The sequence below is a fragment of the Phascolarctos cinereus genome, unplaced genomic scaffold, assembly GCF_003287225.1.
Source record: "Phascolarctos cinereus isolate Bilbo 61053 unplaced genomic scaffold, phaCin_HiC Scaffold_3;HRSCAF=262, whole genome shotgun sequence".
NCBI lineage: Eukaryota > Metazoa > Chordata > Mammalia > Diprotodontia > Phascolarctidae > Phascolarctos > Phascolarctos cinereus.
Window position 1 is genome coordinate 210377021 of NW_027555736.1, and position 25999 is coordinate 210403019.

The 25999-nt window shown below is 35.5% G+C and overlaps 1 protein-coding gene across 3 annotated transcripts in view; it reads left to right on the forward strand.

Annotated features, from left to right (window-relative positions):
* The window catches only part of PTPN21 (protein tyrosine phosphatase non-receptor type 21), a 120982-nt gene that overhangs the window by 52472 nt on the left and 42511 nt on the right, over nt 1-25999 (forward strand). For all 3 annotated transcript variants that reach the window (XM_021000324.2, XM_021000323.2, XM_021000325.2), the window contains exons 4-10: nt 1622-1719; nt 3245-3312; nt 4022-4092; nt 6540-6627; nt 8148-8236; nt 18170-18257; nt 19028-19107. In XM_021000324.2, coding sequence (XP_020855983.1) covers nt 1622-1719; nt 3245-3312; nt 4022-4092; nt 6540-6627; nt 8148-8236; nt 18170-18257; nt 19028-19107 — 582 coding nt within the window. The remainder of the gene's footprint in view (nt 1-1621; nt 1720-3244; nt 3313-4021; nt 4093-6539; nt 6628-8147; nt 8237-18169; nt 18258-19027; nt 19108-25999) is intronic.

Sequence of the window (25999 nt, forward strand, 5' to 3'; positions counted from 1 at the left end):
TATTATTCTTTCCTTATGCATTGGTGTAATTTTCTTTTCTCCTATTTTTGGTGGTTCCCATTCATCAACGAGTACATATTAAGTACCTACTGTATGTCAGGCAGTATGCTATGTCCTGAGGTTATAGATATAAAAATGAACCAGGGGAGAGGTGTTGCTTGCAGCACTCCCACAATGAACAGATATAAGATGCATTGCTGGTGAAGTTTTCCTCGAGTTCTCTATAACAATGAAATCACCCCTGATTACACCTTCCTTCTTTCCTTCCTTCCAACCCTGTTGTGCAAGGTAGGGTGCTAGTTGCTGGGGTAACAAAGACAGAAACAAAATTGGCCTTGCTCTCAAGGAACTGGGGGAGGGATGTATGGTGAGGTAGTTTTATTACATATATGTAAATGTAAGTGTGTGTTGTGTGTGTGTGTGTATGCATATGCATACATATGTACCTATGTTCTCATATATATTCATATACACATATATTTGGCACAGTGGATAGATTGCTGGACTTGGAGTCAGGAAGACCTGAATTCAAATGCAGCCATAGAAACCTAGTAGCTCTCTGACCTTGGACAAGTCATTTATCTGCCTCAGTTTCCTCATCTTGTAAAATAGTGATGATAATAGCATCTACCAGGAAGGGTTGTTGAGAAGATCAAATAAGATAATATTTGTTAAACCTTTGCAAACCTTGAAGTGCTATGTAAATGCTCACAATTATACACATACATACACATACACACAAGAAAGGCAATATGACATGGGGGTGGAGTGCTGCCCTTGGAGTCAAAAAGACCTAAGTTTGACTCCCTCTTCAGACACTTACTTTGTGACCCTAAGTAATCTCTCTGAGCCTCAATTTTCATCAGTAATACACATCATAATTTGAGTAGAATATTAACAGCTGTAAGATTCATAATTGTTAAATAATGGAAATTAGAAACTTAATCATTTTATTTCATTGTTTTTTTTTATTAGGTTTCAGCTTAAATGCACCTTTTTCATCAATATTCTGTATTCTTCAGTAGACACCAAAGTAAAATTTATATTTTTGCTGTTGTTTAGTCGTTTTTCAGTTGTGTTTTTTTGGCAAGGATACTGGAGTGGTTTTCCATTTCCTATTTCAGCTTATTTTACAGATGAGGAACTGAGGCAAACAAGCTTAAGTATTTGTCCAGAATCACATACCAGTAAGAGTCTGAGGCTAGATTTGAACTCAGGAAGATGAGTCTTCCTGACTTCAGGCCCAGTACTCTATCCACTGTGCCACCTCGTTGCCCTAAAATTTATATACTTTTTAAAAACAATATGTAATCTGTTTGAAAGGCAGCATTTTAAAGTGCTGCCTTTCAAACACAGATAACAATATATTGTTGAACTATCAAGGACAAAGAGAACAACAAATAAAGGTACAGTGATGATAAAAATGAATAAACATCTGAATAAACTATTTCAATTTTGTGTGATTTTTCTGCATATACACACATATATTTTACCTTTCAAAGAGGAATCATTTCAAAGGTGTGGTTCATATTTAGGAAACCCCTTACTTGAGTAGATGAAATTTATGAGTTCAGCCAGTAGTTGAAATAATGAGAGGTTTTCTTTTCTTCTTTTTAAATAGGTATCAGTATTATCTGCAACTGAAGAAAGATATATTGGAAGGAAATATTCCTTGCACATTAGAACAGGCAATTCAGCTTGCAGGTTTAGCTGTACAAGGTAAGTCAGAAAAGTACATTAATAAAGGTGTTTTGAAGGTGCATTATAACTAACAATCCACTGGGAAGAACCATTGACCCAACTGACTTATTCTTTCTGTTTATGCTTGAATATCAATAGCTGAATGTTAACAAAGCTTTGTTCCTAGATCACTGGAACCTCTATTTGAAAATGACTTTCAAGGCAGGGATTATGAATATTCAATGGCCATTGTTTACTGATAAATCCTTGAGACCCTAAGGAAAGTGAAAGAGGTTAGCTGCAGCAGATTAGGCAGCTAAGAGGTGAAGTGGATTGAGAGCTGGACCAGGAGTCTGCAAGACATGAGTTCAAATACAGAATCAGACTCATAAACTGTGTTTATAAGTTACTGGGAAAGTTATTTAACCACTGTTTCTTCCAGTATTTGCCCCAGGTTTTTCACCTGTAAAACGGAGATACACTATCCTCACAGAGTTGTTGTAAGAATGAAGTGACATAATATTTGTAAAGTGATTTGCAAAACTTAAAGCACTATATAAATATATTTTTATTATTACTAATAATAAGTAGTTTTGAGAATAAAGGTATTGAAAAGGACCCTAGTTGAATATGTTAATAATTTTCCAGATGAATTCATGGCAGGGAAATACAACTAGGAGATCTGTGAATGATACTTTTTTATATCTCAGTTATCATGAATTACACTTCTTTATGTTTCAGGCCTCCAGTCTGAGTCCACAGTTACAAGCTGCCAGTGGAACTCATTGGCTTAAAAATACATGCTTTGTATTTTTACCCTAGTTATTTTCTGATAGGAGACTTTGATCAAAAAATATCAGTTTGGTTTCAAACTAGTGATTTTTTTTCTTTTGGAATTGCAAAGTAGGTGGATAATTGATAAAATTTGCTTTGCACATGTGCAGACTTAGTAACTTTTTAGCTACGTGGTTGTATATGTTACACATGTTTCCATACTTGCAATTACATTGAAAATGATGGTACATTATGCTTTATAAGGTTAGTTGGTACTCTTCAAAATGAAGGAGCACAGGTGAAGTTACTCTAAAGGCTAATCTTTTAAAAACTTGTTGAACTACCAATAATTAAAAATTTTTTAAAAACCATTCCTTTTATGAGAAATCTGACTTCTGTAGCATATCATCTTTATATAGTACACTAAGCTTTTTTTGGAAAATCATAAGGGGATAAAACACCTATTCTCAGGGTTGTTGTGAGGATTAAATGAGATAGTATTTGTAAAGCAGTTTACACAGTGCTTGGAACATGATAGGGACTATATGAATACTACTACTACTACTGATTTAGAGCTGGAAGGGACCATTGAACGTATCAAATCTAATTATAGTTCATTATACAGTGAGTTCCCAGAGATGTTAGATGACTTGTTTTTGGTCACATGGGTGAATGACAAAGATCTGCTTCGAAACCAGGTCCTTTGACTCCAAATCTGACATTCTTTCAGGCATACAAATTAAAATAAGTTAATAAGTGAATCTTGACCTTTATTTTTTTTCTTTCATAGCTGATTTTGGTGACTTTGATCAGTATGAATCCCAGGACTTTCTACAAAGATTTGCCTTGTTTCCTGTGGTAAGAACTTCTTTTCTGTTAGGACTTAAAAATGAGTAAGATAAAAGGGCCTGAATAGGGTTCCCGTAGCTTAATCCTTGAAATAAGGACATAGATTGTTATAGTTGGAAGAGGACTTAGAGGTTATCTGGCCTAAACTCTTTACTTTGTAGGTGAGGTGATGGTCAGTGAACTGACTAGGATTAAGCACTAAAAAAAGTATGTTACCTGGCATATGAAATGATGTGCATATTCTTTCTCTAGTTAAGTCTGGTACTGTACTTTCGTTTCTTAGACATACTGACCTACTTAGGTAGTTTGATTTGGGTGCCTGGAAGGAAAATAATGTCACACACTCATAAGAACAATTTTGACAGATCCAACGTTGGTTTTATACACCTCGGCAGCTAAGGTATATCCTGTCCTGTTCAGTAGTCATACAAATGATGTTTTTTGTTTCCTTAAATGCACATGATCTTACAGTATTAGACACAAAGACCTCTTAGTAAATGTGTTTAAATAATTGGGATGATAACCTTGTATTGTGATGATGAAATGAAAGGGACTAGCAGGTTTCCTTTTATTCTTAGTAAAAATATTGTAATCCTTATTCTAAACTCCTTTTGATAAGTCTTGTCAAATCTTTGGTAGTAGAGATTGCAGATGCTGGTTTGTTTTTTAGCCATTCAACCAGCTTGTTTAAAAACCTAGTACTTTGTTTTGTGTACAGGGATGGTTACAGGATGAAAAAGTATTGGAAGAAGCAACGCAAAAAGTGGCCTTACTGCACCAGAAATACAGGTGAGTGGCATAGGATGCAGTAATTTTTAAAAAGTTATGGACTTTTACAATTTTACAAATGTCTTGACATAAGTAAATTCAGAACTTTAAAGGCAGTCTGGTTTTCTGATCCATGGGTCAGAGCTATAATGTGTTATAAACTTATCTGTCTCCCTCTTAACAGAACTACAAATGGAGAGTCCCTCCCCCCATTACCTTCAGAGTGTTCATTGCATTTTCAGAGGGAGTTGTACTATATGATTTTTAGACTTCATTGGAATAATTATTATACACTAGCCAATTTAGTTATAAGAAAACCCCCCAACAATTCCAACATGACATTTACATGCATTTTTGCATTTGAACCCCACCACAGTCCTTTGTGGTAGATAGTAAAGGTAGTACAGGCTGTTCCGAAACTCTTAGTGCAGTTTAAAAAAAAGTTTTTATTGATATTATCTCTTGATTGTATTACCACAGTGTCCTATGTACCTCTCTTCTAACCCCTCCCAGAGAACTATCCCATATGTCAAATAGTATTATTTTGAGAGGAAAAAAATCAGCAAATTGATTTATATATTGAAGAAGTCCTAAAACAAGTGTAAAGTACTCTCACCTCTAGGAGGAGTAGGTTGAAGGAGTCTTCTCATATCTCTTCATTTGAGCCCTGTTTGAGCTCCATAATTTTGTTACACTTCCTTTTGTTTTTCCAGTATGTGCTCATTCTTTCCATTTAAATTGTTGTAGTCATTGTGTATATTGTTTTGTTTTGATTTTTATTTTTGGCTCTGCTTACTCTACTCTGCATCAGTTCATATAGATCTTTCCAGGCTTCTCTATTCATTGCACACATCATTTTTTACAGCACAGTAGTATTCTGTTATATTCAAGTATCATTTTTATTTCGCCATTCCTTAATGGATGGGCATCTACTTTGTTTCCAATTTTTAGCTATTACAAAAAAATGCTGCTATAAATATTTTGGAGTATGTGGGGACTTTCTTTTTATTGATGGCTTCCTTGGGGAAGCTAAATAATGGAATTTCTAATTTAAAAAGTGTGAACATTTTAGTTTTATTGCAGCATTACAGTTTTATTGTCTTAAAACTTGGTGACTTTTAATAGACTCTTAGGCTATTAAAGCTTAAAATTGCACAAAGACTTTTGGAACATCCTGTATTATCTCTGTTTTACAGATGAGGAGATTGAAGCAGAGAGAAATTAGGTAGTATGTGCCAGAGATGGAACTTGAACTGTGGTTGTCCTGATTCCAAGCCAGCTCTCTCTATAACACCAAATGGCCTTAAATATTCTCACCTAGCCAAAGTCAGGGCCTTTTCTAAACAATTAAGCAGCTCCACGTCATTTCAAATAGCCACTGTGTACTTTATCCATATTACTGTTTAGCGGGGTATGCAATTCAAAAGTTTGCATTATTGCTTTACTTTTAGAGTGCTTATACAAACCTTTGGCGTCTTTTATCTGAATGCATAGGCGCCACTTGAGAAGTGGCCGGCAAGACTGATACGGTGTCTGTGGTCTCAGTCTTATATTGCAGAGGAAAAGAGTGCTGTTTTGTCCTTGCTCTAGTCTCTCCTATATGCCATCAAAACTGGTTTCCCCAAATCAGTTCCCTGCTCATGGACCTTCAATAGTTTCTCATTTCCTGTAGGAGGAAGTCTGTACTCTAACTAAGTGTGCTTTCAGTCTCTTACTTAATATGGGCGCAATGCACTATTCCAGCTTTATGCCCTGCTAATCCAACAAATTGGTGTACTTCTTCTTCAGACATATTTTATACTTTCCTGCTTTAGTTTATGCCTTCCCTTTGTTGTTATTTAAAACTTTCTCATCCTTTAAGGCCCAACTCAAATCCAGCTTCCTCTTGGACCATCTAAGTTGAATTGCTGTTTTCTTCTCTATCTCTGGTCTATCTCTCTTTGTCTCTCTGTCTCTGACTCTATTTTTGACTCCATCTCTCTCTCTCTCTCTGTCTCTTTCACTCTGCCTTTCTCTGTCTCTCCCTCCCTCCCCTTCTATCTTCTTTACTGTCTGTCTTTCTCCTGCCCTCCCTCTCCCTCTCTCACTTTCCTTCTGTTTTTCTTACCCTCCCTATTTCTCCCTCCCTCTCTCTATCTCTCTGTTTGCTCTGTCTCTATTTTTCTCTCCTCTCTCTTCACTCACTCCTATAATACTTATTAATCCACAATACTGATTATATACTGTCTGGTACTTTTAGATATATTTTCATGTGCAAAATTCTTTTCCTGCTACTAGATTGCAAGCTCATTGAGGGCAACTGTTTTCTGTCATATTTCTTTCTTTCCTTCCATTTGCACATAGAAGGGTCCCAAGAAGAATCTGTTGATTTTTTGAGTTACTCAAGGGGGACTTGAACAATTAAAATTATTCTAATTTAATGAGTGATCTTCTAAACTTACCTTTTTTTTTTTCTCTTTTGGTTGCAGAGGGCTTACCCCACCTGATGCTGAAATGCTATATATGCAAGAGGTAGAGAGGATGGATGGTTATGGGGAAGAGAGCTATCCTGCTAAGGTATGCAGGGTTATTACTGTTTCACAAAAATTGGCATTGGCTTAGAGATAAAATGTAAACTTCTTTGTTTGGCATTTAAATCCTTAGATAGTCTGGCTCAAAGCTACCTGTCCAGGCTTATTTCATGTAACTCCACTTTATGAGCTCAGTCCAGCCAAAGTGCACTCCTGGTTTTTCTCTGAGTCCACCAACCACCTCCCTCTCTGCATGGGGATAGTCATCCTCCATGTGTGGACTGCACTCTCTCCTCATCTCTCAGAATTCTTGTCCCCTTTTCTTGCTTCAAGGCTAACTTCAGGTACCACCTCCTCTATGGAGCCTTCCCTAATCCCTACCCTTTCCTGTCAGTTTTAGTGTTTTCTTTCTTTGTTGCCATCTGCTTTTGCATTCTAGTTATTGTGAGAGGAGCAATGTGACAAAGCAGGCAGAGAGTTGACCTTAGAATAAAGCAGACCTTGGCTCAAATTCTGCCTCTGACCTATATTGGCTCTGAGATCCTGATCAAGTCATTTAAACTCTCAGTGCCCCTGGCAGTTCCCTCCAAGATAGTCTTAGATTGTCTTAGATAACTCTCTTAGGGCAGTTGCTGGACCACATTATTGGCATTACTTAGGCCACTGATTTTGAAGGGCCAAACTACAACAAAAAAAATACTTTATTTTTGTTCTTGTTACATGTACATCTAAGTTCCTTGAGGTCAGGGCCTATTTTGCCTGACATTTAGTAAGTACTTAATAAATGCTTGGTGACTGATTAGTTGATGAAGTCACATAGTAGAAGATAAGCTTCTTGACAATAACTACTATTTTGGTTTTGTATTGCTAATTCTGGATCCACTGAAACTAATAATTTATTATTTTTTGCTTTATGGAATAATTGAAGGAAAATTCCATTATAGTTCATTTTTATGTAGTATTTTGCTGATTTGGAGAAAAAAAATTCTTCTCAACAACTCTGTGAGGTAAATAGTATATCTTGTTATCTCTTTTTCTAGATGAGGAGACTGAGGCATAGAGACTTGCCCAGGGTTGGGTGATTAGTTAACGTAAGAACCAGATAGCTGACACTCAAATCCAGATCTTCTGAGTCTAACATTATTACTTTTTTCCATAGTCATACACTGAATTTGTATTCCTTGTGCTCAAAAATAAATAATGAGGACATCTGAAAACTTAATCAAGGAACTAATTTAAAGTCTTTATTAAATTATACTGATTTTACATACCACTTGGAAGTATTAATGGCAGCAGAGTTATCAGCACTAAAATTGGGGTAGTCATACCTTTTAACTTTTCAACTTTTTAATATGCTTTTTAGGAAGAAAATAAAATTAGCCCTTTGAGACTTAAACAAAAATCTGTCTATCTGTATTTGTGATTAAGTGAATATGTACAATTCTTTCCACAGCTTATTTTAAGTTCGTAGATGATTAAGGTAATTGCTACTCTTCTGATGTATTTGCTTATTGAGAGTTGGGTTTTTTTTTTGATGCTAGTATCATTTCTACTTTCTTATTTCAGGATAGCCAGGGAAGTGATATCTGTATTGGAGCCTGTCTCGATGGCATCTTTGTGAAACACAAAAATGGAAGGCCTCCTGTTATATTTCGGTATTATTCTTAAATCTTTTTCTTTAAACTTTTAAAACAATTTTCAGATTTGTGTTTTGTGTATTTCTGGTGATTTTTGCATCATCTACTTTTTATGAAGGTAAGAGGCAATTGTGTCTTTTCTGAAATGAAATGCTTTCTGATTGTAGTTATTCCTTTGCACTATGTGGAATATGTACTTTGGAAGTAAATGTGTAGGAAATAGTGTTTAGTGTTAATAACTTGATGATTCTTTAAAACTCCTGCTCTGATGTTTCACCTGCTCTCATTGGCTCCAGAATAGAAAAGGAGAGGGATGAGAAGGGTTACTTCTTCCTTCACACTCTTGATTTAATGGCCAACTATTTCAGTAATGCCACCTTCTTTACTCTGAAATCCTTCAGCCCTTTGACCTTTTGTCTGTTCTGGCCCTGCTAATCCCCAACTCTGGATAACTCCCCTTCTCTGCGTCTTTTCTGGAGTCACTAGGGCTGCTGGAAGAAGTCATCACATCAGACCGATTGCATCTATTACAGTTTATGGTCTCTAATTTCAACAGGGATTCCATGTATTGTAAACCTTTTATTCATCTCTTACTGATTCTCTAACATTTTAGCAATTCTTCTAAACTTCCTCCTCCTTCCTCTGGCCTCTCCTCCTCCATTCCTTTCCAGGATACCTTTCCTGATCCCTCATAGTTATTCATGGTCTCATCCTCTTCAAGTAATAATGTAGAACTGTGTTTACATGATGTATCCCTTCAATAGAATGTAAACTTTTTGAGAGCAGAGGCAATTTTCTATTTTATTTTTCTATCCCTAGAGACTAGTGCAATGCCTAACACATAGTAGGCACTTAATAAGTATATGCTTAATTAGTTGGAATTCAGCAACTGATTTCATCTCCTACTTTTCTGAGGAAACAAAGAAGTCATGTGAAGTGATCCTTATCTCCCATTTTCTACCCTTCCAAAACCTTTCTGTTGCTTCATTTATTCCATACTTTTTTTTATTCTATACTTCTTTCCTCCTTTCTCAGAAAATAAAGTGACCTTTCATTATGTCAAGCCTAATGCTGTTAAACCTGTGATAATTATCTCATCTCTTTCTGTCTCCTCCAGAACCTTACTCCATCAATCACTCTTCTCTCTTCATTGCAAAACTTCCGTGGACGAGAGTATGCTTGTTGCTTGTATTTCTCAAAGGTCTCTCATTCTCAAACCTCTGAATCTGTTTTTTTTCCCCTTACTTCTCTGCTGAAACTGCTTTATCTAGACTCACTAGTGATTTCTCTGTTACCAAATCCAATTAGCTTCATCTCAATTCTCTTAACTTTCGACTTCTAAAAAATTTGGCAATAGACATTAATTTTTTTTTTGTATTATATGGTCATTTATGTACGTGTTTTAGTTATCTTTCATCTTGACCTCTGTAGTTGTTGTTGGACCAACCCTCCTTTTAAAAAAATACATTTTGTTGGTATCTTTTGATTTTATATCACTTATATTCTTCCCATCTTTTTTGAGGTTCTCTTTTTTTTTTTCTGTGACATTGATCTCTTCCGTATCTTCTCCCTTCTCTCTTTGACTTTTCCTTCTCACTCTTATTGGTTCCTTTCTTCCTCTAGCCTCTGTAGAGTGAATTCCCCTAAGGCTCTGTTCTTATCATTCTGTTTTCATTCTGCCTTCTTCTGCCTCTGCATTTATACATGGGGATTCCCAGTGACTAAATAGAGCCTTTCATGTCTCTACTTGTTGAATTCCTTCTGTTCCTTTAAGACACCAGTCAGGTACAATCTCAGTATGGTAAATAACCTTTGTGAAAATATGAAGGTGGCAACTGAATTTAAGAAAGCTGCCTCAATAGAAGCAGGCAGCTTGATTCCCACATATGTACTCCAGAAAAAACCTAAACATGGCACCAGACTGAAAAATGATCAAGAAATCCAAGGAGAAACTACAGCAAGTGATTTCTCGCATCCCGGAATGGCACAAAAATTCAGCCTACAGGCAGTAGGAAAGGGGACTGTCAGAAAAGCCAGTGCCAGATAGTAGCTTCCCAAGATGACCAGAAACTAGCAGAGACATGATTAGCTTGCTAGACACTATGTCTCGAGGCAACAAGGGTGGCAGGTTTCCCTGAGAAATCCCAGGGGTTGTCAGAAACCTGCGGCTGGCACCTTTGAAGTGACTAGGTGGAGCAGCCAGCAGTGAGGTTGTAGCAGTGCTCAGTACCCTCCCTTCTTTCAGGCCTAAGGACTCCTGGGTTTCTAGTGTACTGTCCTGAGATGCCATAGAAGGCCCTGAAGACCCAGTGCTTTGAGCCACAAAGATTTGGGAGGGGGCCTAACTGCAAGGTGGAGGTTAGCAGAGAAACTCAGGTCACTTTAGTTGAGACTAACCAGGGCTAAACAGCCTGCCCAGGAGGTAGAGCTTGGCTCTGGTACAAAACCCCTATTGAGAAACTAAGACTGGAGAGATGAATAAACTGAGGGAGACATAGACAATGATAAAGAATAATGATAGTTCCAGACATACCCCCAAGTCCAACCTAGAAGAGGAGAGTAACTCTATAACTACAAACATTTAAAGGGAACATTGATTTTCCACAAACATTATATGAATAAGTAGAAGAAATGAAGCAAGAGATAAAATGATGAAATAAGAGCTCTGGAGGAAAGAATTGGAAGGAAAAGAAATAACTTGGAATAGAAAGTGGTAGACTTTACCCAAATAACAGACTCCCTGAAAAATTGAAATAGACCAAACAGAAATCATTGGCTTCATGAGACAACAAACACCATCAGAACAAAATCAAAATATTGAAAAAAATGTAATGATCAGCTGTCAAAAACAATTGATCTGGAAAACAGGTCAAGTGGAATTAATTTAAGCATCATAGGGTCTCCCTGAAAACCATGATCAAAACAAAACCTGGACTCTGTTTGAAGAACCTGTAAGTGAAAACTGCCCAGATTTATATTAGAACCACAGGGCAAAGTGAAGACAGAAAGAATCTACTGACCACGTGTGAAAGAGACTCTCAAAGTCTGAGGAATGTCATAACCCAAATCCAGAGATTGCAGGTCAAAAATAAAAGTACTGAAAGAAGAAAGGAGTTCAAGTATCAAGGAACTACAGTCAGGATCAAAAAGAACTGGCAGTTTCTACTGTCAGTGAAAGGATATCTTAGAGTGTAGTATTCCAAAAGGCAGAATAACGTGTCTTGTAAAGGGAAGCATAAGGGAAAGTAAGTAAATAGATAAAAATTAAAAATGACCTTTAATGGAACAGAGGTATTCCAGATGAACATACCAGAGTTCAGAAGGAAATAGGATATACAAAAACAAGAATGAAGAGAAAATTAGAAAGACAAATTTATTTCAATAGTTGTACATTGATAAATGCTAACATTCTTATAGGGGGAGAAGCAGCAGCCCTGGGTTTGAGAATTTTAAGAAGAGAAAGAGAAGAGAGTATAAAACATTTTAGTATAGAAAGGAGGAATAATGGAGTAGATCCTATTATAGTGGGTTATATGAAAAAAGAGTATATGAACACGGAGGGAAAAGCTGGGGAGCAGGCAGTATATGAAACACATTTATCTGAATCAGATAAAGAAGGGTTGAGCACACGTCATACTAATGTGCACACCCACACGCAAAAGAGATTGATATAGAAATATATCAAACTAATTAGGCAAACAGGTAGGAATAAGGAAGTAGAGGTTAAGAGGGAGAATAATACTGGGGAGCAAATAGTCAAGGAAAGAAGTCATAAGCAAAACAAACTTCCTGATCCTGAAGGAGAGCTTAAAAGGGAAAAAAAAGAAAAGCAAAGAGCCAGACACTGAGGGGTGTAGCGGTGCCCATCAGTTGTTGAATAGCTGAACAAATTGTGGTGTGTGAATTCAGTGGCATATTATTGAACTATCAGAAATGATGAGATACAATTTCAGAAAATCCTAGGAAGTGTGAACTGTCAGAATGAAGTGAACACAACCAACAAAACATTTTCTAAAAGAACAATAACATTGTAAAGAAAAATAACGTTGAAAGATTTAACTCTAGTCAAAGCCATGAATAACTATGTCTGTAGAGGACCTAGGACGAAGCATGTTACCTACCTTCTGTCGAAGATATGATGCAGAAAGAGACATATTTTTGGAGATGGCCAGGGTGATCTATTTTGCTTCACTATGCATGTTAGTTTTAAGGATTTTTTTGCCTCTTTTTAATTGGGGTAAGAGGTAGGGGAGGAGAATGGGTTGGTAATAGTGCTAATATCTTCTGTCCTGTTAATCACATTTTATCCTAGATCCTAGTTATTTAGGTATATATCTCTTTTTCCTCTCATAGATTATAAATTCCCTTGTGGCAGGCAGTGTTGTTTGTTTCCTCAGTACATGGTACAAGAAATAGTTATTAAATAAATATTTAATTGAATAGTGGTATACTGGAAATAAAAAAAAATAATAATAAAATAATTTGCAGTCAAAGGACCTGAGTTCAAATATCATGGCTCTACTGTGAGATTTGGGGCAAATTATTTCTCTTCTCTGGACCTCAGTTTCTCCCTCAGTAAAATGAAAGGAGAGCTTAGAGAACATCTGATGTGCATCTTTTTTCATATATAGTTAAGCTCAGATTTGCAGGGTAGGTGACTATTGGCTAAATCTTCAGTTCCACTGCTCTTTGGAAGACATTATTCCATTCCTTCTTATGTTTTCTGGTGGATTCAGAATAGTCTTGCATTATTCAAATTTTCTTTCCTTCATTTTTTAAGGTCTTTTTCTTGATCACTTCCAGAACTCATTGTTACTCAGACAAATTGTTCACTTTAACTATTCTGTGTCTTGGAGGATGTAGCTTTGTTGGTTGTTTTTTTTTTTTACAGAGGTGTAAATTCTTTCAATACAGATTTCATTTTCCCCAGATGTTCTCTATGCCTCATTCCTCCTCTATTTCTTTCTGCCTAAATGGTCTGTATTATATTACATTTCTATCTCTGTTATTCTTAACCTATTCTCCATAATGCTTTTCTAATTCCATAAGACTGTATCTTCTTAATATACACTGCCACTACAAGCTCTCTTTTATTTATCTATTTTTTTTTTCCTGAATACTCATACCCTAGTCCTGGTTTTATCCAGTAGTGAAGTTGCAGTGAAACCTGGGAGGACAAATTTGCCTCCCGGACTTAGAATTTCATTTTGCTTGTTATATATACTTTGTGCGTATTTGTGTAGACATCTGAAATTATGGCTCTTGGATTTTGTCTCCTGTAAGCTATTCTCTTTACTATGTTATAGTTATTCTCTAATGTCTAGTTTGGTGGATATGTGTGTGCGCAATACTTGACTCCAGTCAAATAAATTTTTAAAAATTTTATTGTTTTTTTTGGTTTTATTTTTACAACCCATGCATTCTTGAAATACTTCTCTGTTCCTCTATCCAGTAAGCTATTTTTTTTATGAAAAAGATTTAAAAAAGGAGAGTTCAGTAAAACTGACCTAATTATGTCTAATAGTATATACAATATTCCTTACTGATAGACTTTTACCTTTGCAGTGAAGCAAGGGAGGTATATTTCCCAAATCTTCTTTTGGGCCAGGCTTGACTATTATGATTATACAGTGTTCAGTTTTTATTGTCATTGTTTATGTGGTTTCCTTGGTTCTGCTTACTTTATTCTGTCTTTGTAATTTCTTATGGCACAATGATATTCCTCTACAGTTATGTACCACAGGGCATTTGGTTGTCCCCAGTTAGTGAGCATCTTCTTCGTTTTCAGTTCTTTGATACCATAAAAAATGCTGCTGTGAATACTTCAGTGTATATAGGACCCTTATTCTGTCCTTGACCTCTTCAGGGATAGTGTTTGGACCTCTGGGTCAAAGGGCATGGATATTTAAATTACTTTTTGGGTTGTTTTGTAAAATTTTTTTTTCATTAATAATTTCTGTTTTCACATCACCTAGATTTTCCCCATATACCTCTCCTTTCCCTTTCACAGAGAGCCATGTCCTATAACAAAGAATTTTTTTTTAAAAGAGAAAGAGGGAAAAAAATTTTAGCAAAAAAACCCCAAACCCCAAAATCAAAAAACAAAACCACACCACAAAGTCCTGACATTATATTCAACGTTGCACACCCCTGACTTCTGCCAAGGAATAGGTATAAGTGTCTGCAAAGGGATGGTGGCGGGGTGGGAGCCGGGGGAGTATGTGTGGAGAGAGTGGAGTGTCTTCTCATATCTCTCTTTTGGGACCAAGCTTATTCTTTTTAATGTTGTAGTATTCATCATTTTTATTGTTTTGTGGTGGTTGTTCTTTCCATTTATATTATTGTTATCATTGAGTATATTATTTTCTTGGCTTTGTTTACTTTAATCTGCATCAGTTCATGCCTCTTCATGCTTCTTTGTATTCATTATGTTCATCTTTTCTAATAGCATAGTAATTTTTCATTACATTCTTGTACTGTGAGTTGTTTAGCCATTTGCCAATCAATGGGCATCTTCTTTGTTTTATGTTTTCTACCACAAAAGTGCTACCATAGATATTTGGTGTATGTGGAGCCTTTCTTTTTGTCAGTGGCCCTCATTGTAGTACATGCCTATCAGTGAAATCTCTGGGTGAAAGGGTAGGAATACTGTAGTCACTGTATTTGCATAACTCTAAATTGATTTCTAGAATAATCATCCTAATTCACAACTCTACCAATAATGCATTAGTGTACTTTTCTGTAGCTTCTCCGACATTGTCTAGTAACTTTTGTAAAGCATAATTCCAAATTATATTTGAGAAAGACTCAACCATTCTACAGCTGTATGAACACTGTATTAATTTTCCTCTCTTTCCTCAAAATCTCCAATGTTGACTATTTGTATTTTTGTCATCTTTTCCAATTTGCTAGATGTAAAAACAAGGTTTAGTTGTTTTGATTTACATTTCTCTTAGTGATTTGGAACAACATTTTATTTGGTTGTTGGTTCATAATTCTTCTTTGGGTACTGTTCATATTCTTTTACTACTTATTCACTGGAGAATGACTCTTGATGTAATATATTTGCGTTATTTCCCTAGATATCTTGAATAACAGGCCCTCATCAGGGATCTTTGATATAAAAACTAACTTTCCCTTCCCTCTCAGTTGATAGTTTCCATTCTTTCCTGGTAGTATGAATTTTATTCACACAAAAACATTTTGTTTCATGTAAATAAAGTATTTTAGTTTTTTTTAAAATGTCTTCTATCCATTGTTCAAATAATAATTCTCCCTCTGGCAGTGGTTGTGAAAAAAATATTTTTACCACCACTTGCTAGTTGTAGCATCTTTGGTCAGATGCTTGCCATTTCTATATTTTAAGTTGTGATCTGGCCATTAATCCAAATCTCAGTCTCAAATTCAGTCATATTTTTTTTAAGGGGGAGAAGTAGAAGGCAGCAGTTAAAAAAAAAACTCCCCCCCCACCCAAGCTGCAAATACCTTGTATCCCCCATTAAAATATATGTTCCTTGAGAGCAGGGACTGTGGTTTTATGTACCTTGTTTTGAATCCCCAGTATTAGTACAATGCCTTGCCCATAGTAAGCACTTATAAAAGCATATTGACACTTTAGCTGCAGTTTGTATTTATACACACACACACACACACACACACACAGAGACACACACACATACATATGTATATATACATATATATACACATTTGTATGAAATAAATTCAATACCTTAGTTTCAAACCTGTCCTGCTTGCCAGACACCATTATCTCAAGTAACTGTTAATTTTCTACTTCTGCTTTTTTTTTCTGAAGCCCTTGGCTTCAATAGGTAGTGACAGTGAAAGTACCTCCTTTGCCCTAAGGTCTTTGGTTTTTTGCCCAAGACTTTGTAATTGTTGGCAGAGCCTTCCAGGACTTGCCTCAGGCAGTATCATGTGTGCCCACTTGCATCACCAAAAGTAGATAGTAGTCGTCTGGTTTGACAAGTCTTGGGAGATTTGACACATCTTTGATACATGTGCTATGATGAGAGCAGACCTTTCTTTGATTATCACATCTATAAATAACTGCCCTCAGTAACAGTCAGTAAGGAGTCATTTGCCATCACTATTCTCTTATTCTAACCCTTAAGTGGATGAATATTTGATGGTACTTGTGGGTCTGTATGATTATTAGTTAGCACATAAGCAGGTACTTAAATTTTTAAAATTAAAATTTACTTGAAGAAAAATTGATTTTTCTTTTCCCTTCCACATACCATAGGAAAAAAAACAAATACCGCATTGTCATGTATGTATGTGTGTGTATATGTGAGTGCATTTTGTTTTGCACCTCTCCGACAGAAAGTGAAGAGCATGCTTCATAATTAGTATTCTGCAATCATGGTAGCTCATTGTGTTGATCAGAGTTCTTAAGGCTTTCAAGGTTGATTGTCCTTATGATATTGCTGTTATTGTATAAATTGTTCTCTTTGCTTCACTCTGCATCATTTCATACAAGTTTTCCCAAATTTCCCTGAAACTATTCTTTTCATAATTACTTATGACTCAGTATTTCATTATATTTGTATACCATAATTTGTTTTGCCATTCCCCAATTAATGAGCACTACTTTAGGTTCCAGTTCTTTGCTATTACAAAAATAAGTGCTATAAACATTTTTATATATAAAAGTCCTTCTCCTCTTTCTTTGATTTCTTTGGCATATGGCTCTAATAGTGGTATTGCTGGGTGAGAGTTATATGCAGTTTGCTAATAACATTTTGGACACAACTCCAAATAACTTTCCAGAATAGCTGGACCAATTTACAGCTTTACCAAAAATGCATTAATGTTTCTTTGTTCCTGTTTTCCAGCAGCCCCTTCAGCATTTGTCATTTTCATTTTTTTTTCAACTTTGTCAATCTGGTGGCATGAGGTGTAGAACCTTAGGGATGCTTTAAAGCTGAATTCCTTCGCATGTCCATCTACCTTCTCTTTGTAGAGTAGTTAGTTATTTATTTTTCCTTCTTTTCTTTTTTCTGTGATATTCTTTGACCTTCTAACCTCCCGACACAAGCCACTCTTTGCCTCTTCAAATCGTATTCTTTGGTTGACATTGGAGCCCTTCCAATAGTTTTAAAGGAACATTTCATTCTCCCTGATAACCAGGAGTTTTGAGAGAGTCATTCCTTGAGCCATTTTGCTTTCTTTTCCAGTAGAAAAACTATATACAGTTTGAACATAGGTAGCAGTCTTTTGACTCTGACAGAAATACAGATATTACATTTCGCAAGTCATGATAAAATCTTTCTTGTTTTTTGTACTTGTGAGAGTGAGATCTTCTTTCAATGTCCTTGTTATCTCCTTCCTTGGAGAATTACTAATTAATTTATGTGGAACTTTGTACCTACGTCATGAAAATTGTCATTTTTTAGTCTCTCATTATAGTAATTTTATATGTTTGTATTACCTCCCCAAGACTTTCATGCTTCTTGAGGATATTTACCATGTGTTGTCTTCAGCTTTGTGTACTCCACAGGTCTTAGCATTTGATGCTGTATTATTGGTATCATGATTTCTGTGCATAAAAGTATTTAACATAATATATTGGTTGAATCAAATCTTCACTTTAAATTATAATTAATGGATTCTTGAGGCAGATTGGTGTAGTGGATAAAGAGCTGGACTTGGAGAGAGAAAGACTTGGTTCAAGTCCCATCTTTGACAAATACTGTCTGTATATGACCCTGAGCAAGTGACTTGATCCTTCCAGTGCCCCCTGGCAACTCTCTATGATTCTTAAATTACAGAGAAAGTGCTAGTCAATATTGGTAGAAAGAGTTTTCTTACTGGAAATTTCTTACACCAATGAAATGAGAGGTTTGACAAAGAAAAAAGATCATAAACTCAAAATTTCCCTTTTAAGATTTTATGAAGTTAGGAGTTTACAATGCTATTCTCTTTCTTCAGGTGGCATGACATTGCTAATATGTCACACAATAAGTCCTTTTTTGCATTAGAACTGGCAAATAAAGAGGAGACCATCCAATTTCAAACTGTGAGTATTAGTGATCTTCACAGAACATTTTTTAACCATGCCACTGGAGTTTTGATGGCTTTAAAATTGTACCTTGATAAATATATTTTGATTTTTGACATAAAACTCCAAGGGGGAGAGTATAAAAGAGTAGTCGATTGGTTTATCAGTAATATTTTCCAGATAGTTGTTAGGTTCTTTCTTGAATAAAGTCAAGTCAACAAGTATTTATTAAATACTTAATAAGTGCCAGACACTGTGCTAGGTGCTGGGAATACAAATACAAGTAATTAAAAAAGACAGTCTCTGACCTCAAGGAGTTTACCTTCTAATGGGAAGTAAAGAAACTGGAGAAGGACATCCTGTGAGTCAGAAGTGGAATGAAGGAGTGAACAAGGTTGCCTGGGCTACTTTCCTTAAAATGAATTTACATGGGGCCTCTTATTCAAGCATTATGTTAAAAGAACTTTCTTTATGGGATGATTATCAGGCAAGGGTCTTCACCAGAGGCTGTCACTTTACCACTTTTCCATTTCAGAAACATTTTGGGTTGCTAAGTAGATACCTGCTACTGAATAAGAAATCTCTTAGGCTTTCAGTAGTGCGTAATTTTGCCAGTTTGCATCCCTATAGGATGCTTTTTATACGATTAAGTTTTCAACTGAACAACCTGAAGAATCATAGCAATATTTTAAAAATGGCTCATTAATAGAATGTTGGCTAACCTTATTATATGTAGTGTTCTGGAATGTTTTATATTCATCTTAATTTATGAACATTTTATTTGCTAGGAAGACATGGAAACTGCAAAATATGTATGGAGGCTGTGTGTTGCCAGACACAAGTTTTACAGACTAAACAAATGCAACCTGTAAGTATTATTTGCTTATGGAACTCTGAGAAATAATGATTTTAGACACTCCCACTTTATATTTTGTTTTATAAACTACAAATCTAATTGGTACCCAAAGAGGAGAGGATCATGTTTTTATACCCCTTCTATAATATTTTTCCTCTATTTGGTTTACGTATTAAGATATCATACTAATTTATTTCACTGTCTCCTTTGGACCAGCTCTTCATGGCTGAACTGTTATAATTTGCATAGAATCACCTGATCAAAGATTTAGAGCCAGAAAGACACCTTAGTGATCATTAGTCCAATAACTTCATTTTATAGATAAGGAAATTGAGGCCCAGAAAAGTTAAGTGTCTTGTCCCGGGTCACAGAGGTAGATGGTTACAGACCCAGGGTTTAAACTCTCAGGTCTTCTGTCTCTAAATCTGGTACTCTTTCCAGGGTAGCATGCTGTCTCTCTTTGGGATTTTTTTCAATTCATTCTTGGCTAATAACTTGAAACACATTTTTAAAGGATGTGCCCTTATTAGAATTTGTGATGTGTAAATATGCAGTATTCTCTTTTTCCTACTCAAAGCTAAAGAATACAAAATACCTGCCTCTTTCCCCTGGGGTTGGTTTTTTGTAAACCCAGACTTACAGAATCCTAGCTTATTTGTGAGTAGGGCTATTTGATACACTTTTATTATTTTTAGTCAATTAGGGTTAGGTGACTTGCCCAGGGTCACACAGCTAGTGTCAAGTGTTTGGTCTGAGGCTGGATTTGAACTCAGGTCCTGCTGACTCCAAGGCCGGAGCTTTATCCACTGCACCAGCTAGCTGCCCCTTATTGAGAGAAAGGCAGGATGTGTGCAAGTTTTTTCTGATCATGTTCTTCTTCTGTACCTGTTATAAATGAGAATGAACTATAAGTAGCTTATGTAGAGGCAAACTATATTATACATAGTGCCTAAGTCCAGCTCTTAGCACAGTGCCTGGTACGTTGGAGGCACTGAATATAAGTACCTGTTGACCAATTGAATAACTTCCAAAAATACTTATTTGGTTTTTCTGTAATTGTGGAGCTTGATGTGAAATATTTAGTGTTTTTTTTTCAATTCTCCTGTTGTTGTGTTTTGTTCTGCCAGCTGAAAAAAAAATCTTTTAGGTGAAAAAGTCCTTTGTGCTTGATAAAAGGTCATAAAGCTCAGACATTTCATTAAAAAAAGAAAACCCAGCATGAAATGGCATTATTATTGTGCCCATTTTACAGTTGAGAAAACAAATAAACAGAGGGAAAATGACTTGCCTAGGATCACACAGGTAGTGAGTGACTGAGTTTGAACTCAGGTCTTCCTGACTTCAGGCCCAGAGCTATATCCACTGAATCACCTATTTGCCTCCAGCACTCTTACTAGCACCAAATTAAAGTTACAGGCTTTCTCTTCCTCCTTTTCCACCGTGAGGGTATAATAATTTATATCAGTAAAGCTGAGAAATCACAAAGAGTGGAAAGTAATGAAAAATCATACGAAGAGATTGTAGATTTAGATAGAAAAGCTTCAAGAAAGCCTACTAAGAAAATATAGATTTAAAAGAAACAAGTCTCAAGAAGAAAGAGTTAAAACTTTTTAATTTAAAAACGTTTAAAACATTCATATTTGGGGAAATGACAAAGAAAGATGATGAACATGAAGATGGTACTTATATCAAGCTAATGTCATGTTAGCATAGTTTTTACATACATACACAAATGTCTTCAGAATCATAAAGCTTTATTCTATGCAACAGAAATTTTTCAGACATCCTTCATGTGCTAGGCCTTGAAGATATAAAGACAAAACTGACCCTCGGGGAGATTAAATTCTACTGGGGAAAAATGTGAGATGTTACTCACAGGACAAAAGTGGTTGAGAATTATTCATTTTGAGCAATGTCAAGAAAAGAAATGGCTTGAAAATATGCTTCAATATCAGTTTATGAGTTAAATTTTATTTATTTATTTTAAAAAAGTACTGCGGCGCATAGCCACCTGGTAGTGATTTTAATATTCAGAGGAAAAAACAAATAATTGTTTACTTTGTGGTGAAATGACTCAGTGTGTGAAATATAATTTTTGCAGTATATCTCTTTTATGCCAAACATAAATAAATGCACATTTATGCACTATTACAACCATAGAAAAGAAAATATTCCATTTTAAGTAGACTAATTACATTTAGTGGGCAGGTTTCCAAATTGTAAATCATACTATTTCTATAAAGTAGTCTCATATAATTACTTATGGTTTATTTTCTTGGACTTGATTTTCTAGTGATCTGGCTAAGTAAAATGCTTACCCATGTGAAATAAATGAATTTTTTATTTTGGCTATTTTTTTCAGGCAGGGTAGGGGGAAAATCACAAAACCCGAAAAATAATTGAATTAATATATACTATTTCTTTTGAAGAGCTCAACTAGTTGTTATATTGAACTCATTTAATACTGTGTCATAACAATACTGAGACTCCTCCCTACAGACCTGGGAGAATCGAGGTCAAGTTTTGCTTCTGAAACATGCCATGTGACCTTGGGCAAGTCGCTTAACCTCTTAGTGCTCTAGGCAGCTCTTCAAGACTGTAAATTGTAGGGAAGGTACTGACCTACTTTGGTAGAGAGAGTTTCCCTATGTGGGTGTAGCCTGTATCAATGAAAAGGTAGTTTACCCTTACAGATGGGTAAACATAATTATATAGGAATGAATTTGTGGAGGTTAAAGAACTGTATTAGATTTCCTGAGTCCAAATTTGGATCTCATTTTAGTTAATTGTGTTATTGGGCAATCTTTTAGCCTGATAAATCAATTTACTTTGCTACATCAAAAATTTTTTCTTACTATATAGAATCAGGGCTCCTTTCTAATTGTTCAACGAATGACTGAATGGCTTCTAGGATTTTAATAGTGAAGTGGTATTATGGCTTTATACTTTTTGTTTATGTAAATTTAACAAGAAAGAGACATTTCAGCAACCAACTACATTATTCTTTAACTTTACCAGAATTAGATTAATGATTTAAACTTTTTGGACCTCATTTTAAAAAATATATAAAATGAGATTGATAAATGTTTCCCTTGGGTTGTTATAAAAATCAAATGAGGTAATGGATATTAAGGAAGTACTCTGGAATATGATAAAAGAAATGCAATTTTAAAAAAATTGTTATGTAATTTTCTGGACTATTTTTATCTGTTTTAAATTTTTTCTGGCACTTTTGCCTTTTTTTCTTCATTTAGAAGCACTGGATTCCCCATCCCTCATTAGGCTTTTTTTCCCTCTCGCCTTTATGACTTTTAGTACACTCAAAAGAAAGGTTAAATGAAATTAAAAATTTTCTCAACTCATTCTCTGAATATCTTGAAAAGGGTACCTGTTTTTAATGCAGTAGCTCTCAGAATGCATATGAGTTCCATCTGAGAGACTGCAAGGTGAGATAGAGAGCTGGCTTCAGGGTTAGGATTACCTACCTTTGATCTAGTTCTGAAAACGTCCTGGCTGGGTGACCCTGGGAAAGTTATTTAACCTCTTTGTGCTCCAAGAAAATCTCAAAGACCTTAAATTGCGAAGGAAGGTACTACTTTGCATTTGTAAAGGATGTTTCATTACTTCCTTACTGGGAATATCAGTGAAATCACAGGTTCTAAAAAACAAACAAAAACACCCTAAAACAAAACCAAGTTCAGTGAGAAATGCTTTCCATCTTTTTCTTGTGCTCTGACATCCAGAGTCTTTAATCATTTCCTATTTGTTCTGTTCTGATGCATTCAGTATCACTAGTTCCCTTCAAGAACACTGCTTTTCAAATCAGTGATTTTCCGTAGTCTCAGTAAAATTCTCAGAAGTTGACTACTTGTTAAACTAATTGTTTGCCTGTATACCAAATTTAGAATGTCAGATCTCAAAGTAAATTCTAAGTACAGTGATGTGAAGGAAAAAGTACTTAGATTATTAAAAATGATTAGAGAAGTTTCTGCAAGTTAATCTTTTTCTTTTTTTTGGCCAGGAAAAAATGTCTTTTAAAAAATTACATAGAAATGGTATTTAGGGGTGGGTGTAGTAAACCTCCATACAGGGTGCTGTGGAATTGGGGTGCCAAAATAGACTTTGTGTGGGTGCTGATACTTGAGTTGTGTGTCTATGAATTTTGTATTTAGCGTACCCAGAGTTTCGCTTCTGTCCCAGGTTGGGCTACAGCAGCAACACTGACGTACTGTGGGAGTTTGTTGGCAGAGGGTTTTTTCAACACTCTACCTTTCCCCCTCACCCACAAGTCTCTGGCAACCTCAATGTCTTCATTGGAAGTAAACCTTTCATTGAACCAATGATGGGCATAGAGCACAATTTTGGCAAAGACTGGCCTCAGTTCCAGAGGGAGAATATTTTCAAACTACAGAAGGCAGTGCCTTCAGTTTGATTCCGACCATTTGGATTCAAACCCTGTCTCTGTCCGTGTCACGTTGGGCAAATTACTTAAGCTGTTTGGGCCATAGTGTCCTCATCTGTAAAACGAGAAGGGTAGACTACCTCTCTCATGATTCTTTTCCTTCCCTAATTCTGTCTTCCTGGGCCTTAGTTTCCTTATCTGTAGAATGAGTGACTAGGTGACTTCTGAGTTCTTTTGTCTCTAGCCATGATTCTGTGATTATAGCTCTAAATATTGGTGTCCAGTTAAGAAATGAAAAATAAAAAAAATCAAGTCTCTGTATATTGTCCCTGGCCACCTTTCATGGATTAAAATGTGAATTCAAGGGAAAATCCTAGCTTATTCCTTAAAAAACTGTAAATAATTGGACAATCTACTCAACCTTCAAAAAGAACCAATTCCATTTATACTTGGTAACCTTAGTATGTCCTCATAATATTGATGATGATGATAATTTCCTTCATGGGTGTGGTAATCTAAGTTTACAAAGCATTTTCATATTTGTTAAAATATTTGAACCTAAGGATATTAAAAGTCCTGTAAGGCCAACTTTAATGTATGATATTTAATGAACATTTATTAAATGCCTACTGAAAGCAAGGAACCATGTTAGGTGCTAAGGATATTAGAAGTGTCTTATTGATTGAGGGAAAATGCAAGCATAGAAATAATTGATATCAGGGACAGTGAAAGAAGTACAAAAATAATTCCAGGCAAAGAACTATGAGAAACTTAGATTACTTTCACACAACAGTGAAGTTGGGGGGCAGGTCATGGTAACAAAGAAGACCCTCATGTAGGAGGTGGCATCTGAGTGAGGTCTTGAAGAGAAGGAATAGTTCAATGCATGATGGTGGGGAGAATCCATCCAGGCATAGGGAATAATACTGTGAGCAAAGGCCATAGGTATAGGAAGAGACAAGATAAAAATGGGAATGGAGAATAGTTCAGTTTGGCTAAAATATGTAACATACCAAGAGAAAATAGTATAAGAGAAGCTAGAAAGGTAGGTTGGAGGTCAGTTGTGGAATGTTTTGAATGTCAGGGTCCAGCAATCCAAGAAATAAATTCTTGTTGGATTGGATTGCCTAGTCTTCTAAAATAAACTTGAAGGGAGATTATTAAAGAATGCTGTCAGACTCTGGGATATTCAGCCCCACTGCCCTGAACCAGTAACCCTGATTGCAGTCGTTTACTATATTTAAGTTCTTAATAAGCCTTGACTTTCTATTATTTCAAATGTGCTGTTCAGAATAGGCTACTGTTAGGATTTGACTGTAAGAGTTGACTATAGGACTTGACTGTGTCTGATTTTGATTTCTGAGGACAGCATGAAATTAAGGGAAAAGAGTTATATTTAAGGATCATATTGTATGATTAATTTAATTACCTATTCTCTTTGTAATTTAGCTACTCTAATAATATTCTCTAGAAAAACAGAGCATCTCAGAATACTTTTATAAACAGTAATAATGCCTTTCATGAACCTTATGAGGCAGGAACATATGGGAGCAAACAAAGATGGAGGTTTAAAAAAATGATTTGATGGGGCTAAACAAAGTGTCATTGAAGTCAAGAATAATGATTTTTTATTCTTGGCACCTTTCTTCAAAAAATATGCCACACTAACAGTACATAGATAAGCTATATCAAATTGTTTGCCTTCTCAATGAGGGGGGAAGGGGAGGGAAGGAGAGAATTTGGAACTTAAAATTTTAAAAAGCAAATGTTTAAAAATTGTTTTTATAAGTAATTGGGGAAAATAAAATATTAAATTTTTAAAAAGATCAGGGAGTGGACTATTTGGTTAGCAGCTGTGTGAAGCTTTCTAGTACAAATGAAAATAGCTTACTTGGGGCCCATATGGCCAATTTATGTATTTGTGAGCATCTAAGTGTTTTAAGGCTCCTCATTGCTAGAGTAATGCCTGCCAAATAAAAATATTCCAAACAAATAATAATAACCAAAAAAAGGAAATAACAAAATAATAAAAAATTTACCATACTGGATTTAAAAAAACAAAACATATAGAGCTGTACATTTTTGTATCCTTTTAAAAATACCTATAGAATGGCAGTGTTGCATAATAACTACAGTGAAGATCAGGAAGCTAGAAAGGCATTCAAGGCCTGCCTCTGTGTGACTTTGGGCTGGTCACTTAAAATCTCAGTGCTGTAGACAACACTTTGAGACCATAAGTTTCTGAGAAGGTGTCAATCCACATCAATGAGAGGGAATTTTTTTCAGCTGAGAGTTCCCTATATTGTGGAAATCACAAGTCTAGACATTTTTTTCTAATCTTAAAAATATGTAATCTTATTGTCGTAGAAAGCAGCTGTTGTAGTCAGATTTTTCCAGTAAAATTATATGTGTTTGAATCCTTTGATATTTGAGATTGTAATATTAAAGAAGCAAAAGCTGCTTCTTAAAGTCATATTACACTAAAAGAACAATTTTCTCTTC